Source organism: Nanorana parkeri, unplaced genomic scaffold (genome assembly GCF_000935625.1).
Source record: "Nanorana parkeri isolate BGI_ZX_2015 unplaced genomic scaffold, ASM93562v1 scaffold96, whole genome shotgun sequence".
Classification (NCBI taxonomy): domain Eukaryota; kingdom Metazoa; phylum Chordata; class Amphibia; order Anura; family Dicroglossidae; genus Nanorana; species Nanorana parkeri.
The window spans coordinates 524,840-542,265 of NW_017306364.1; the positions used below are offsets into that span (position 1 = coordinate 524,840).

Below are 17,426 nucleotides of genomic sequence, written 5' to 3' on the forward strand. Positions count from 1 at the left end.
GAAATGTGGTCAGTGCATTGAGGAAGTACATCCTATGGGCATCTTTGATAAGTAAGTTTACAAACTTCTAGATTGATATACCGGTACAATACATGTTTATTTTTTGACCATAGATACCCTTTATATAAATATTAAGGGCATGTTAATACCAGCAAGTTATACCGTGTTGCACCACGCTGCACTGAAAAAAGTACAGCATGCCCTACTTTTTTTTCAGGGCACACCAACACAACACAGTAGTGTGAATTGTGCCCTATTTAAAACAAGGAAAATTGCCTTGTCTATGCATGGGGGTCGTGCTTCCCTAATGTGAATGGTCCCCAAGTCTGATACTGCTGACCTCTCCTTTTGAAAATGCTGAGTGTCTGGTTTTTATTCTGGCCCTCTTGCTTCTGTACTCTGACTTAGAACAAATATGAAGGTAAAGACTTTTCTCTGATCTTCCTGATTTGTATAATTGGTCCATGGCTCAAAAAGATTGAAGCCAGGGGGTCAGGCAACCAGCATTTTTTTAGAAGGGGGCAACACCAGCAGTCTTCATATTGTAACATAAAAGGTTTGCTGTATGAGTTAAATATTTTATGTTGGTAATCTTCAGTAACATTGAGTGAGAAAGGACCCAGGGTGTATACACCAATAGAGGTGGAGACCTTCATATCATCACAGTAAGAATGGAAGCCACCAGCACTCCAAAAATACATAACCAAAATTAATTATAAACACTTGCTGGGTTTTCTTTCTTGGAAGTCACCCTGAGGAAGTGGACCCTGTGAGGCGCATTGCATTCCTGCCACTAGATGAAGCCGAGGAGCATAGGAAATTCCTGTGCTTCTCATCTCCATCTAGTGGCGGGAATGCCATATGAATGGCATTCACTCAGCTGGGCGGAAGTTTCATAACTGAACCCCTATGTGTTCATAATACATTTTGGAAACGCATGCTCGGAGTACTGGTGACTTCCTTCCTTACTACTGGTTTTGCACAACACCATCCGTCACCACAGGGCCCCCTTTGAATCACATCTGGTCCTACACCCTCAGGACTGTGCCATTCTACACAAGACTTGTGCTCATATCACTGTGACAAGCCGTGTGTGGCTTTGTGTTAGTCTAGGCGCTCAGTACATTGTGGTTTAGTATGAGGAAGTATCTCGGAGCCGCAGTCTTCTGCTCTCATATATACAATGAGATGCTGACTATGACACATCTGGAGAGGGGGGTTGACTGAACATAATACCCTAGATTCTCAATAACGGCAAAGGCAATGACAGATAATTACAGAGAGATTTCTGCGGCACGGAAAGCTCTACGAGACAGCTACCAAAACCTGCAGAATGTTGCTGATTACTGTGAGAAGAACTACATGGAGGTAAGTTTGGGGGGAAAACTGGATAGTGAGGGGTCCCTTAAGAAATCCTTGCTTCCCTCGATAGACACAACTTGGTGTTGTGTTTCAGTGTAGCTTAAAGTGTATGCAAATCCTAATAATAAGCTTCCCTTTTCTACTCCATTTTGGTCTGTTAAATATAGCATTAAAAGTGTTTTGTTAGATCCAGCAAGCTCATAATCTCTTGTGTACTGATTGTGCTTCACTAAAACCCGAAGTAGTGTTACCAGCCTGCCTAGTTCACGTCTGTGAACTACAGAACCGTAGTCCAAATACGCACTCTAGGGTTGCAATCCGTGGTGTAACAATAGCAATAACAGCTTACGTAGCTGCTATGGGGCCTGGGGTAGGAGGGGGACCCCATTACCGAGGCTGTTAGGAAAACGAAACTGTGAATTTCCAGCATAGAAGAGCTGAAGTCAGAACTCAGTAAGGTCCCTAGTCAAGGATTCAACTGTGGGCAGGAAGAAGCATTTGCTGCATTAGCAGTACAGGTTGATTGCTCTCGGAGCTTTGCTACGGACTGAATTTAATACTGTATGCCTAATGCAGTTAGAAATCAGAGAGTTGTTCCTCTGCTAAACCTTGGAGGGGAGAAAATGTTTGTAGTTTTCCCAAAAAAGTTCAATAAGCTATAGTCTGAAGAAGTTTGTAGGGTGGGGTTATAGAATTGTGTTCAAGAGCAAGAATAAAAAAAATATCATTATGGTTGTTATTATTATTGCTACTACGACTGTAACTTTTATCGATGGCTTTGAGCCCCATACCTCCCAACAGTTCCACATATGGATGGACTGTCCTTTAGTTGGAACCCAATCTCTCTGTCTCTCTTTCCTCAGTTGTCCCTCTTTTTGGTACGATGTACAGATATCTTTGAGGAAGTTCTTTTTAACTACCAAAAGTCTTATTCTCCACTAAAACCATCTTATCTCCTAATTATCTTGATTATGATTTGGAAAAGCCAGTATAAAGGAGAAGTAATGGAGGAAAACAACAGTTCTGGATTCAACCATTTATTTTTGGCATATAAATTCTTAATGATTCATATAACTAGGGTGTGGCAGGGGTGTGTTCATTACCTAATGACGTTGTGCTGGAAGGCGGCCCTCTTATCATCTCAAAAAGTTGGATGGTATGCTGGTCCCTAGTAGTGTACTGTCTATGATGACAGCTCTCCTGCTGTCTTAAACTGACACTAAACTCAGGAGTTAAGCCATAAAAATACATTCACGTACCTTAACTATTACAAAAAATGTATCTTATTTGTGCATCACTTGGCTGAAGATCCTCAAATAGGTGCTGAGACTGTCCTTGCTTCTGGAGGGTGGCTACTTTTGTTCCCCATGGTCCCTGTGTGTGTGTTGTCTAACCTCGCTCCTGTGATGGACAACAATCTCCATGTTTACTTTACTAATTTGTATTGAGGTTGTAGTCCATCACATGAGTGAGCTAGGAGCGATGGCTACTTTACAACACACACAGGGACCATGGGGAACAAAACTAGCCATCCTCCAGAAAGAAGGACAGTGTCAGCACCAATTCAGAGATGATTTGAGGATCTACAGCCGAGTGATACACAAATAAGATTTTTTGTTAATAGTTAAGGTACTTGAATGCAATTTTAAGATTTAACTCCTGCGTTTAGTGTCACTTTAATTCAGGCATAGATTATGTCAACATCAGTGACATTTATTGAAACAATTGACACCCCCAGCTAGTACAGAGAGGTTAAAGGAGAACTATGGGGTCAGGGCTTTTCCCCATAGTTCTCCTTAGGGTAAAGGGAGGACACAAACTAGCATCCTCCCGTCACCCTAAGCTCAGTATACCGCAAGCTGCAGCTCGCGGTATACTGAGACGCCGCAGCTGAAGCAGATCCCAACAATTATGTCCGGATCCGCCCAGCTGCGTGAGTGACAGCTGGCTCTGCCTATCTAGAGGCAGAGCCAGCTGTACCCGCCCCCTCCCCTGTCCGTTCCGCCAGTCAGCGCTGGAGGATCGGAGCAGGGAGGGGGGAATCCAGTCCCTCCCCTGTCACGGCTCTCTGCGATCGAGAGGTGAGCGAGCGCCAGTATGTGTTCGCTCACTTCCGATCTACTGAGCCGACCTGTAACAGTCTGATTGTCACAGGTCGGCTAGAACTATGAGGTGAGTGAAAAGCACTCACCTCATAGTTCTCCTTTAAAAAGGGAACCCCATTGGAACTTTGTTATTGGGCAGCACTTTGTTTTACATTTTTGTCTCTAGCGAAAGGGTCACTTCAGGGTTTACTGGGAGAAATCTATCAACATTGTGTCTAGCAAAGCAGTGCAAAAAACATGAGCAGTGTTATCTTTTATGAAATAAAATGTACTATAAGACCGTGGCTTGATTTTGAATTTCCCCCTTATGCTGGTAAGTATAGAACATACCCCTCACCTCCTCTTTGGTGTATGTTTGGTGGAAAATTGTGTAAAGAACAATGAGAAACCTGTTTGCAGAATAGGTGTATTCATCTAACGCTGGCTAAACACTAGCATTTTATTCTCATTCAGCCCCGAAAAATGCCTCTCGATTCCCCCTTTCAAGCAGGGAACCCTCCCCCCCTTTTCCCCAGTCAGTGTATTGTATTGGCTGCAGTTACTGTTCAGCCAAAAAATTTTGGGGCAACCTCCTTTGACAAAAGTCAGTTGAAAAATCAGTTGAAAAAATCGACTTTTGTGGAATGGGGCAGCGGTCTTGATGGGGGACACACAGTGGCCAAACTTTGGCCAAGTGCTGCTGACACAGTGGAAATTTGATGAGTGTATGGCCTGCTTTAGATTGCAGGTTTGGGTGTTGCATGCATATGGTTCAACCTTTATTAATACTTTGGTAATAATAATGATGACAAGTGCATAATTCTGTTGTAACTTCCCTGATAAATCCCCTTGGCTTATTTATAAGGAGGAAGTTGTGGACAAATATGCATTTATTTAGGTCATATACATCGCAGAGCACTCCTGAGATCCGGCAGTCAGCCACTGGTGTTGAACAAAGGATTTGACATACTCAAATATCCCTCAACATTGTTCTCAACCAACTGAAGTCACGAGGCGGCCCAACTAAGTCGTCTCGTGGATTCATCTCGTGGCCCAACGAAGTACTGATGGGGTGGTCATAATCATCTGGCCACTCAGTGTATATATTGTATATATAGTTTTGCCTATATTCTCACAGAAGGAACGTTCTCAGGGATTTGTAGAGCGAATGACTCTGGGAATGTTTCATATATAGACTCCGTAGTGTGTGTGTGTGTGTATGCATGTGAACCTCTGGTGTATTAGGATTATCTGTCAAACTCTAAATTGGGGCTAAGGTCTGTGCCAGCATATAGATCTAATCAGTGGTGCAACTATAGCCATTGCAGCCCAGACGGCTGCTATGGGGTCTGGGGATGGAAGGGGCACCCCATTAGGTTGTTGAGGCAAATAAACATAGTGCTGTATCATTAAGGGTTGGAATGGTTGCAATGTAAAGTTGTAGAGTCTACAGTGTGGGAAATTAGAATTTAGAAGCAAAAGAGGAGTCTTTAGCATCTCGGTATCCTTAGCCATAGCTCAGAGAGAGGTTGTGAGAGGGGCCCCGCATCACATTTTTGCTATGTGGCCCTGTGATCTGTAGTTATGCCCCTGGATCTAATGCTATGATATTGTCTCCAGGACAAAAACTCAAATGAACCAGGCATAAAAATGTCTTATTTATCCCACTAGAGATATCTAATGATGACACTCTTCCTATACACAAACAAAAAAATCAAAAATAAGTTCCAAAAAGAAAAAAAAAAAATTTATATTAATACTGCAACCAGAAGACAAGACCAAGAAGAAAATAACAATAAAGACAAATGTCTTCCTTCTTTTGCCCCAGTAGAACGTGATTCAAAGAATGTGCATATACAGTGTGTATCAAGTGTTCATCACAGTTCATGATCTCTTCATTAGTTATAAATAGGATCGTTCTTCTTGGTGTCCTCATTTTATTTATTTAAAGGAATATTTCTCCAGGTATAAGGGTAAGGTATTTAATGCCACAGATGTTTCAGTTAATGTGATTACAGGTAATCCAAGAATTGGCATTTCTATTCCAAATGGTATCCTTCTAAGGTGTCATGAATATCTATATACTTGGTCTGTATGTGGGTTCATTGGGTTCACATAATGACAGGTTCTCATAGTATTTTAGAGTCCTTGGATACCCATAATGCTATGTGCTTCATTCCCATCACAAGACTTCCTCATGACGGAGATGAAGCGTGTTGGGTTATGCATAGTTTTAACTATAGACAACAAATCCCTCCAGCACCTGACCCTGAACGCCACTGATCGGGAGTGAACGGCTTCCGGTAATACTGTATTAGAGCTCATAAAGTAGAAGAAGCAGCACCACATAATGAGCCTCCGTTGTTTATTGAGGGGTCAACAAGACAAGATACAAAGAAAAAGTGGCAAAGACCATGTTCTTCTGGAGGAAGAAGGTTTTTGCTGCTTTTTTTTGTAACTAGTTGAGCCCTCAATAAACAACTGAGTCTAATTATGGGGTGCTGGCTTTTTCTGTTTAACAAGGTTACGCATGGTGGAGGCCCCCTAAAACTGGTAGATGCACTGTCTCAACGATGACACAGCTCAGCGTCTAGAACAATAACTTTGAAGGACATTATTCTGACAGTGACTTCATTTGGATATCAACTGTATGTTGAACGATTCACTCAATGAGGAAATCGAAAGGACATATAAGTGAGAGGGTGTCTTGAGACCAGTAAGCCTGTGACAAAGCAACTGGAAGGACAATAAGCTGCGAAAACATAATTTATGGTTGCTATGATATGCAATTGAACACATGCAACTATGCACATCATTACCTGTCAGATAATCCATTTGCAAAGATTAAATTTATGATCATTTTATGACTTGGGATTATACATTTACTGTGGGTGAACTCTATCTCTTCCTTGGGAAGCATTTGACCTTCCCAAACAATTTGTATATCTCCAGAAGTGGCGCAGGATTCTAGAATTCGGAGATAATTGTTGTAACAGATTTTTTTATCAGCTGTTTCGCATAGGACCGAATTATTATGACACAGTCAAGAAAATGTATGCCATCAGCATTGAAATATTGCTGTATACTTCATCATTATTGGTGTCTATTTATAACGGCCACTAGATGGAGCTGAGGAGCAGTGGAAACAATTCTTACTTTCTATGCTCCTCAACTCCATCTAGTGGCCCTAGTGGAGTATTTACCTGATCTTACCTTTGTTTTTGCTTCGGTTCTCACAGAACGAATGTAAATGCAATTTCACAGGGCGAATGCCTCTGCAAATTTTCTATAATAACACTCCACCCATATATAGAGCAAGTATATAAATATATATTTATCTGTAAAAAATATGTCAAGGCAACTGGACTTGCTGTATTTTTCTTGAAGACGTTTCCCAAGACGTTTCACTGGTCATCAAATCAGCTTTCTCAGTTCAGAATGACTCGTACAAAAAATTATCTGGGAATAGATATGGTGAATGTTGCTCCAATCCACATAATCTGTTAGTCACAACCAGGTGTTGATTGCATTTGCATAATTGGAGTTCAAGACAGTACTTGATTGTCTTCTTGAAGACAGTCAAGTACACACCCTAGACAGGGTGGAGGACTGCTTTAAAAGAGGCGTGAAAGAGGCAATTATTTAAAAAATGGAGAAGCCAAGCTTGAACAGAGGTGGGGGGGTGGGACATCTATTGTCTGCCACATACAATGCTGTTTTAGCACCTCTCTCTGGGCAAGTTATTAACACCTAGCTCCAATTAGGCAAATGCAATCAACACCTGGTTGTGACTAACATATTGTGTGGATTGGAGCAATATTCACCACATTTATTCCCAGAGAATTGTTTGTACAAGTCATTCTGAATTGAGAAAGCTGTTTGGATGTCCAGTGAAACGAAGAATTATACAGCAAGTCCAGTTGCCTTGACTTATTTTTTACAGATATACCATGACCTGGATGAATGAGAACCTTCACAGACATAAATATATATCGACATCATTGAAGGATACCATTTGGAATATAAATAGCAATCTTTGCTTTCTCTGTAATCACTTTGATTGAAACATTAACAAAATGAGGTCACCAAGAGGAACTATTCTATTTACAACCAACTCAATAAGGAGAAGCTGAGCTGTGGTAAACGGTGGATACATACTGTATATGCAAACTCTTTGGATGATATATGGGATATTTTTCCTCCACTGTAGCAAAAAGGGGAAGCTGTTTTCAAATGTTTTTAATGTTTCTTTTTTTCTTGATCTTTATGCAGTCTACATATAATTTATTTTGATCTCTTTGGAATTTATTTTGGAATTTTTGTGTATAGTGAGACCTTCATTTTAGGGTAGCTCTCGTGGAGTAGATAAGACATGTTTGTCCATGCATTAGGATTAATAGGAATCCTAACCTACATGGGATTTATAGCATTTTGTAGAAAGGCATATTGGGATGATAGGGATAAATGTGCATGATGACAATTTTAAATAACTCATAGGCATTAGATGGTGGTTTGACGTACAGTATTATAACATAATAATTTCTTCAAACCATACCATGGACATCACTGGAGTGTGAATATGTAGGTAGTGGCAAAGAATAGCCAGACACACTCCAGGTGGGACTTGATAAGAGGAAACTATAATGGTTGGACAAAAGAAAACCGACCCAGTCAGTAACTTGTTGTCCAGAGAAGGATCAGCCAGTGGTACCTACTGTCACTTATAGCCATGATGATTGTTGCCCAGTCTGGCTAAAATCTCAAATTCATATTGGAAAGGCACAGTTTTTCTGATCCGTGGATCTCAGCACTGCTTGATTTTGATGCAGGAGTGTTGTTTTTAGGGTGTAGGTAAGGTGTTATGCTTAGGGGAGGTTAAATGTTAAAGTTAGAGTTAGTAGAGGTATCACTATAAGGGATAAAAATTTGTATCAAGGTAGGTTTAGAGCTCAAGCTTGGTTTAGGGGTTGAGCAATAGGGTTAGGGATAGCGTGGCGCAGTTAGACTAGGTTTAGGGGGTTAAGCGTTAGGGTCCTGAGAGTCTTTCTTGTGTATCTGTAAAAATACTATCAAAATGTTCTCTTTAAAAATAAACAATCCTTTTGAAGACCTGTCCTTGACTTCTCCGCAGGCTCCCAACAAGCGCAAGTCTCTGGAGAGTACCATGGCTCTTGTGACACAAACCCTGGCTAGTGTGGTTTCTCAAGTGGGAACTGCTGCCAGATACATTTCAGACATGCTGGAGGAGCAGAGTCAAGTTCTGCTGAAGGAGGAGGCTAAAGTCAGATTCATCTCTCAGGTTAGTCACCAGGTATTTTTTTTTTACAGAACATGTGCCACTTATGGGTTGAATGTTTTCCTTGCATCTGAAGGTATCTTCAAAAAGCCTTTCCTCCTACAGGAACCACAGTTACTTTAAAGTAAAACTGTATTCCATCTCTAAAAAAGATGCCAAGCCAGACAAGCATTTTCTGTGGTCCTCTATGATTTAGTTTCACATTGTTACTGTGGCCTGACATTCTCTTAGTGCCCTTACTAGCCATTGAAGCATTGTCATTGGACAGTGAAATGGCAGTTGTCAGGGCTTACCCATCAGAGACACCCATGAAGACAAGTAAAAAGGTGAAGCTTAATCAGAGAGTGGCTTTTCTAGTGTAGCCCCCATCACCTTCTGTGATGTGGCTACTAGACATTTAGTGGTAGCCATGGCTCTAGTCAGTCTGGCTGGAATTATAGTGGCAGTTAGCTGGTTAATTCCAGGTGTCTGGCATTGTCTGTACCCCCCTGGGCGGAGTGTGACTCTGTCATATTGTGGGACAGCCAGTGAGAGGCACTGTAGTGTATTTACAGTACAGCAGCTAATTACTGGGTTTCTCTCAACCAGTGGTGCATACTGGCAGGGCCGGCCTTAGGCCTTTAGGCGCCCTGTGCGAGAAAGCTTTACAGCGCCCCTCGTGGCCACACCCAGACATGGAGGAGGCCTGTGTTGTGGTAAGAGGAAGAGAACCGGGACCAATGCTGGCTCTTGAAGTACCCCGGAACTAGTAGGACTTCAGGAGTATGGTCAGTGTCTTTCCTGTTTGAGGATATGTATCCATCCTGCTTATGTGCTACATCCGTTGCCATCCACTGCCTCCCTGGTGGATCTACACTGATATGCCAACCTGGTCTGGTGAGTCTGGAGCTCTTGTCAGTTACCCCTGAAAGCTTAGAACCCCTATGCCCTCTCTCCCCAGTGAAGATGTTCAATAAAAGGTTATTCAGCATTTTATTACTGGAGTGGACGTCAGTTTGTGGACACTAGAAGAAGGGCGGTTAATGCTATTGGGTGGGCAGCTGAAGAACATACCCTAGACAGACTAGAGATGAACAGGGGATTTAGCGGCTCTTTTGGGGGTGAGCGCTACACTAGCTAGCAAAGGTAATACTGAATTGAAAAATACAAATGCAAATAATACTAAAATGGTAATAACAGGCATGCAGTGGTGTCTGATCTTAGGCATGATTCATTCTAAAGAATTATGCCAGATGGAGCCAGGCAACTCAGAAATAGGTTACCTTACATAATTCTCTCTCTTAGTTTTTCCTCTATAGCCTAATTGAAGTTTCAAAAGTTCCAAAGTTTAAATTACATTCTGGCGTATCAAAAACACAAGGGTTAGCCAAAGCAATTTTTTCACGATTCTACCCCAGGCTACATCACTAGCCTCATCTCTGCACTTTCCCAAGACCTTCTGCTCTTTAGCTCCCTTGTCAACTTCTCCTATGCTCATCTCCATGACTTCTCCAGAGCCTCTTGAACTCCATACCCCAATCTGTCCAGCTATTTCCTACTCTGTCTTTAGGCAATCCCTTAAAACTCATCTCTTTAGGCGTGCCTATCCCACCTCTACCTAAAAACATACTTTTACTACTTCTACTTCCTCCATCAGCTCATCCCTCACAATTTTTAACTTTTGTATCACTTCCCTTTCCTTGTTAAATTGTAAGTTTTAATGAGCAGGGAACTCCTAATCCTTTTGCATTGAATTGTAATGTAATTGTAATGTCTTCCTTAATTTTGCAAAATGCTGTGCAGACTATTAGCACTATATGAATCCTGAATAATAATCACTGTTTTAGATACTGAAAATGGAAAAGTGCTAAGACCTTTGGCTGTCTGTGTTCCCAATTCGTAAATTTTCTCTCACCTTCAGTCTAAGAATTGAAGGGGAATCTCCCCTATGGGTGCAAAGATACATTGTTTGGCTAAATGTTTGTGGATGCCTGACCATCAAGCTTATTTGAGCTTGTTGGACATCCCATTCCAGCTCGCCTTTGCAGCTATAAAAGCCCCCATTCTGCTGGGAAGGCTTTCAGCTAAATTCACATTTGTGAGGTCAGGTTCTGATGTTGAATGAGAAGAAATGGCTCACAATTGGGTTTCAAGTTCAACCACAAAGATATTTAGTGGGACTGAGGTCAGGCCTTTCTGCAGGCCACTCAAGTTCTTCCACATCAAAACATGCAAACTCAGCAATGCAAGCGGGAACAAAAAAGGCCATTCAAACAATTGCCACAACGTTGGGAGCTGCACAGTTTTCGAATATGTCTTTGTAAACTGCATTAGCGTACCCTTCACTGGATACACCCAAACTCAATAATTTGGAGGGGTGTGATGGTTAGGTGTCAACAAACGTTTAGCCAAATAGTGTAGCTTTAGAAGCCGGAAAAAAAGATTTTAACCCTTTCTCATTGTATCCAAGCCTAAAAAAGAAGGTTAGGTTGGAGTTTATGTTTTAAATTAGTCAATGTGCAAAAATAGAAGCCGGGGCCGAGTATGTTGTAAGACAAGGTGTGAAGACTAAAAGGCTTTTGTGTTGCATAGCAAGGATTGCTAACTATAATAGATAGAAAGGTCAAAACAGCCCCCCCTCTGCATCTACCCAAATTCCGAGAAAACAACAAAAGCACTTGTACAGAATGTTGTGCACTAATAAGAAGCAATTATGTGTTTGATATAACAAGAACAATGACAAGAAAACGTTCTTCACGGTCTTGTGCTAATGTGAGCCTATGAGGATAGTATGCTTAGAAGAGAGACTAAGTGGTGCCATCTACTGCGCTTTTCAAGAATTGATTCTCTTTGTCATTCATGGTTTTAGAAAACTATCAAGGTGATTTTCAAATAATTTCTTATACAACTCCTTCCCTTTTAAAGCAGAACTCCCTATGTTTTATAAATCAGACTGTTCAAAGAAGGACAATATAAAGAATCGGCTCCATTTAAAATGGATTTTTCTGTATTGGACAGGTACTGTGGGGTTCAGATACCCACTGTCCCCATGTATTGCTTGGTAGCTACAATTGCAAGATGTTTACATTATTTCTACATTCTGACCAGTCTTTTGATGAATGTAACATCATTGGGTTTATAATGGCTGCAGCAGTTAGTTAAATCTAAGAATGGTGGGAATCTTTCACCACTGGTGGCCATGAAAGATATAGGAAGCCAGCACTATATTTAATGTCATAGCAACCATACAAAATTGTATTTTCCACTGGCAAGAAGGAAAATATGAGCCCGTTCCACCCGGCCTATCATCATAAAGAATAAATAATAACTGTATTTTATGATATTCAGTCATGTCCAACGTGCAGGATGGCATTGCCACAGACTATCATCCATACATACAGTATATGAAATTACATTTATATTTTCATTCTTTTCTATGTCTGCAGTTTCTAGATATCCATGCTGAAAAAGTTTCCCGGCGCAAAATTGGAAGTTTGACTGTCTCGAAGAGGTTCCCACACACTCAAAAAATTGTGTATGGAGAGACCAAACAACCACAGTCCACATATACCAGAAATCCCATTAATCTCTCGTCCCTTGATAATACCGGCCATGGACTCATGGTGAGACTTTCACTCCATTTGCATATGATTCCTCTCTGTAAAGCCTAATTGAAGGCACAGAAATAGATATTCAGTCAGATATACATTGTACTAAAAACCTCTATTAATATAAGTGTAGCGCACCCCTGACCCCCAAAGGCCTGTGGTGGACCCCCCAAAGGCACTCTCATGGGTGGATCCTTAGCTGGGTTGTGGGATGTGAACAGTAAATTGGGCGCCAGTCACTTTAAGAACTTTTCTAATGCTTTATTGTAGAACACCCAAACTGTTGTGACGTCACAACTCACTCCGCCTATTTATTTACATTCGGCCTGGACCTGTCATTTTGCGGCGGGTGTTCGATGGGGGAGGACGGGTTGCCAGGCGGCAGGACTTTTTTTTATTTCGGCGAATCAGCAGGCATCACTCAGGGTGATTGACAAGGGATTACATTGCTGAACGATGTGGTTAACCATGGATTACAGCGTTAGATGATTTTTGGGGTTTTGTCAAAAAATTTCTTGTTTTTTGTTCAGTTAAAGGATTTTTTCATGGTGTCGTGTTTTTATTTTAACTTTTCTCTTTAGTGAATGAGTAGGGGTAACACCTACCTCTTACTCATTCACGAAAGGGGGTACCCAGATGCAGATGAGCCCCTACTGTCTGCAGACCCCCACAACCACCAGGCCAGGGTTGTGGGGAAGAGGCCCTTGTCCTCATCGGTATGGGGACAAGGTGCTTTTCCAGGGAGTCCCCCATGAAAAAGCACCCTTTAAATGTCCAGGGCATGTGGCCTGGTATGGTGCATGGAGGGGGGGCGCACCATACCAGGCCACATGCCGTGGACATTTGAAGGGTGCTTTTTCATGGGGGACTCCCTGGAAAAGCACCTTGTCCCCATACCGATGAGGACAAGGGTCTCGTCCCCATCCTTTTCCTGCCCTGCCAGGCCAGTGCTCAGATTAAGGGTTTGGTGTGGGATTTTAGAGGGACCCCAATTTTTTTTAAATGGGGACCCCCCTTAAATTCCAACCAGACCAAAAGGGTCTGATATGACCCACTGTTTTTTTGTTTTTTTTTACAGTGGCATTATTTATTCTGTTCACTAACTCTGAGGTAGAGAACAGAATGGCCGAGCCAAATGCTGAGCCGAGCATTCGGCTATTCACTCTCTGCTGTTTGGCCCCTTTGAGAATGGGGTGAACAGCAGAGAATTAACTGCTGAACGTTTGCCTCAGCTGATCCAGATGTTGCATCAGCTGAGGAGAACGGGCTCTTACCTTCGGTTCGGCTGAACGTGCTGCATGAAGCAGGCTGAATGCAGCCAATGGGCGGCTAAAAATAACTGCACAGGGCTGCAGTGAATAACCAAAGAGTCGTCGGCTCATTTCACTTTGGTTCTGTTATTCATTCGGCTGTCTTCAGCAGCTTAGTGAATAACCCCCATAGTCTTTTAGTCTTTATGCCTGAGTAAATAATACTGATCTTTTTTAATTGTAGTAGTAGTAGTCAGGGCCGGATTTCCCACAAGGCTAACCAAGGCCCGGCCTCGGGGGGAAGCAGGGGTGTGGAATTCCTATCTCCCGATGCTCGGGGTGGGTTGTTGTTTTCTACATTTGGCCATGCTTTGGGCAAGCAGAGCTAAATGTAAAGCGTGGAAGCCACTGCTTGTTTTGTACAAGTGATCTTGGCGACATTGTATGCAACCTGCAGGTCTGCCATTCTCCATGGGGGGGAGAGGGGGGGTGGCGGTTAGGGGGGCGCATTGAGGAACCTGGCCTTGGGGGGGCCCTGGTAGTAGTGTAGGCTTTTAACAATTCCTGTTCAGTTACTCGGTTATTACAGAAAGAGTATGATCTGCAGTGCATGTATCTGCAGTATGCATTGTATGGTCAAATCACACTATGTGCTATATGTAATGTACCATTATTAAGTCCATTCAGTCGGTAGAAGCATTGCTGATGTTGTACTATGAGGGAACCAGCAGAACAGAAAGGCGCCCCATACAAACCACAGCCGGAGTGTTGAGCCATACCGAAAAGAGAAGTAGATGTAAAAACCAGAAATAGAATCAGACAAGTGAAACAATGACTCCAGTTCCCAGCATTGGCTCAGACTATCTTGATTTTCAGTCTCTGTGGAGGGCGGGAGAGTTTTATAGAAGATTTTGTGTTGCCAACAGCGACCAATCGGAAATGAGCTGATAAATCTCTATGAACAAGCTTCTTTAATTTGGTCTCATCTAATTTTTTCCCTGTTGGAGCAAATTGAACCGTGCTTTATAAAGGTTTTTTTGCCTTCTTTTGGATTAACTGTGGCTAACTGTGGGCATAAGGTTCTGTTTATTGACGTTTTTCTGTATTATATTTTTTTTATTTTCTCCATAGGTCAAACTTGATGGAGTTGTGTTTTTTTTGTAACCTGACGATGTAACTACTATGTCACATCTACTGCTGCAGTGTGAGGCTGGACAAAGCAGCTTCAGCACTGCCCATGCCTCCATGCTAACAGAAAGTGATGTAATTCCACTTGCAATGTAAAAACAAGACAGAAGTTCCCCATTGCGTTTACATTGCCTGCTGCCTATGACGCTTCCAGAAGCAGAAGCCCAGGAGTTGATCAGTTCAGCTCCTTGGATTAGTGCTGGACACAGTCTGTCATTGACAACCCACAGTTTCATCGCTAAAGCCCTCCAGAGCAGTGGTTCTCAACCTGGGGGTCGGGACCCCTTCGGGGGTCAAATGACGATTTGCCAGGGGTCGCCTAGCGGCTTCTGGCCACCCAGGAGAGAAGCGCTTTCTCTGCTCTTTTTTTTTCAGTCAGAAAAGAAAAAAAACTCTCATCGAGCAGACTAAACCTTTCCAGGAGAAAGTTTTTTTTTTTGTTTTTTTTTCGACAGGGTTAAAAGTAAACCTGCCGCTCCGTGTACACAGTGAGAGGGGAGAGCTGTGCTGTGCTGTGCCGTGCTGTGCTGTGCTCTTCCCCTCTCACCTGTCACAGAAGTTCCAGCACAGTGCTGTGCTAGGACTCCTGTATTGGAGGTGACGGGGTCAATAAAGAGAACCTGTCACCTCCAATTGCTATTACAGAGGGGCTTGTTACCTCTGTGTGACAGCAATGAAGTTAAGTGGGAAAAAAATAGATACAAAAATTATTAAAGAAATTAAAAAAATAAAAAAGCGATTAAAAAGAAATAAGAAACAAATTATTAAAAAATAAACAATAATAAGGTGAGAGTCCTCCTCAGTCCTCTCCTAGCGCAGCAGTGTCAGTTCTCCCGCCAAGCCGCCAGATGTCGCAGCAGCAGCCGCGTCATCCCTAAATTTTACCGTTGGAGGTCACCACAACTTGGCAAATGTTACCAAGGGGTCCCGGCCCTAGAAAGGTTGAGAACCACTGCTCCAGAGCCTCTGTAATCCGCTGTGCTTCTGACCTGGTTAGAGTATTGCTTGGCCACATTTGGCCCATGGGTAGGGTTGGGCTTGAACATCGCTAGTTTGTGTGTTTGCCGAATGCCCAAGGCAATGCTCCTTGTGAAGCCCTAATTGGCTAATGGCTTGCACCTGACCACAGGTCAGGTGCAAGACTTTGCCCAATCAGGGCACAGAGAACAGTGAGAGCCATGATTGGGCAAAGTCATGATGACTTTGCCCAATCATGACTCACCCTGTTTCAACTGTAAACATTTGGGCGGAGCTAGCTGTCACTGCTAGCTCCGCCCAAATGTTTATATGTTACCGGCATCTGTTAAAATGCCATTATGCGGCGGGTGTTCGTTGCGAGCGGACGGGACAGCGGTCGTCATTAAAAAAATAATAATTTCTATCTATTTTTTATTGTTTTATTTTTTATTTCGCCGAGACGTTGTCATCGTAGACAACACTGGACGTCGTGATTGACGTTGGATTACATCGGTGGATACATTTGTGGGGGGTTTTATTTTAAATAAAAGACTTGTGAAAAACATGTCTTTTGTTTTTTTTCCAAATAAAGGATTTTTATTTACAATTTTATTTAACCTCTTAGTGAATGGGTAGGGGTACTAGTACTAGAAAAAAATGGTACATGCATGAATCTATAACCGGCCTATAACTAGTACCCCTTACTCATTCACAAGGGGGGGCAGCATCTGGGTGCCCCTTTTATTAAAGAAGTTTCCTGATGTGAATAAGCCCCCCTGCCTGGTGTGGGAGGGAGGGGAGGCGCTTGCTCATCCAGGCCTATGCTCGGATCAAGGGTCTTGTATGGAATTTCAAGTTTTTTTCACCCCATTTTTGGGGGTGGGGTTCCTCCTTAAAATTCCTACCAGACCTTAAGGGCCTGGTATGACTTTGAGGGGGAACCCCGCACACTTTTTTGTTTGTTTGTTTTTTACATGGGCTACCTCCTAAATATTCCTACCAGACCTTAGAGGTCTGGAATTACTTTTAGGGGGAACCCCACGCTTTAAAAAAAAAAAATTGGTCCCTCCTAACATTCCCACCAGACCTAAAGGGTCTGGTATTGTTTGGGAGGGGGAAACTGCATGCTTTAAGAATTTAAAAAAAAGTCATTTTTATTTCTTTCGAAATTTCAGTTTTGCTGCAGCAGGTTCTATACATCGTACAGATTTTCCACTTTACAGGCAGTGTAAAGGGACCCCCCAGGCACGATATTTAAAGGGATTTTTCATTTTTATTGTTACCCTTTAAGTGATGTTAAAATCACTGCTCCTTTACAAAAGTTTTTCTTTCATTGATTCCTGTCCCCCAGGGCAGTACCCGGATCCCCAAACACCTTTATTGGCCAATAACTTGTATATAAGCCCTCTTAAAGGGGACAATTGTTTTTGAAAGTTCTACCCCCCATTGACTTGCATTGAGTTTGAGTTTGAACTTTTTGGGTGTTCTAAAGTTCGAATTCGAACCGAACTCGGGCCTGTTCGGCCCATCACTACCCATGGGCTGCTTGGTGGGCCCCAAGGAATTACAGCATATAGTGTAACCTGAAACTATAGCCTAGCTTACAAAAGAGGCTAACTAATCATTTGTAAAAGATATACATATACTCCTACACTGTATTGGCCATAGGAGTAAACTTTTTTTTTTTAAATGGAGTAAATCA

General features: G+C 42.3%; 1 protein-coding gene across 1 annotated transcript in view; it reads left to right on the forward strand.

The window, feature by feature from the left end:
- The first annotated feature begins 1,219 nt into the window (after positions 1-1,219).
- The window catches only part of ABI3 (ABI family member 3), a 27,349-nt gene continuing 11,142 nt past the window's right edge, over positions 1,220-17,426 (forward strand). The window contains exons 1-3 of the mRNA XM_018552709.1: positions 1,220-1,368; positions 8,578-8,745; positions 12,168-12,344. Coding sequence (XP_018408211.1) covers positions 1,264-1,368; positions 8,578-8,745; positions 12,168-12,344 — 450 coding nt within the window. The 5' untranslated portion in view covers positions 1,220-1,263. The remainder of the gene's footprint in view (positions 1,369-8,577; positions 8,746-12,167; positions 12,345-17,426) is intronic.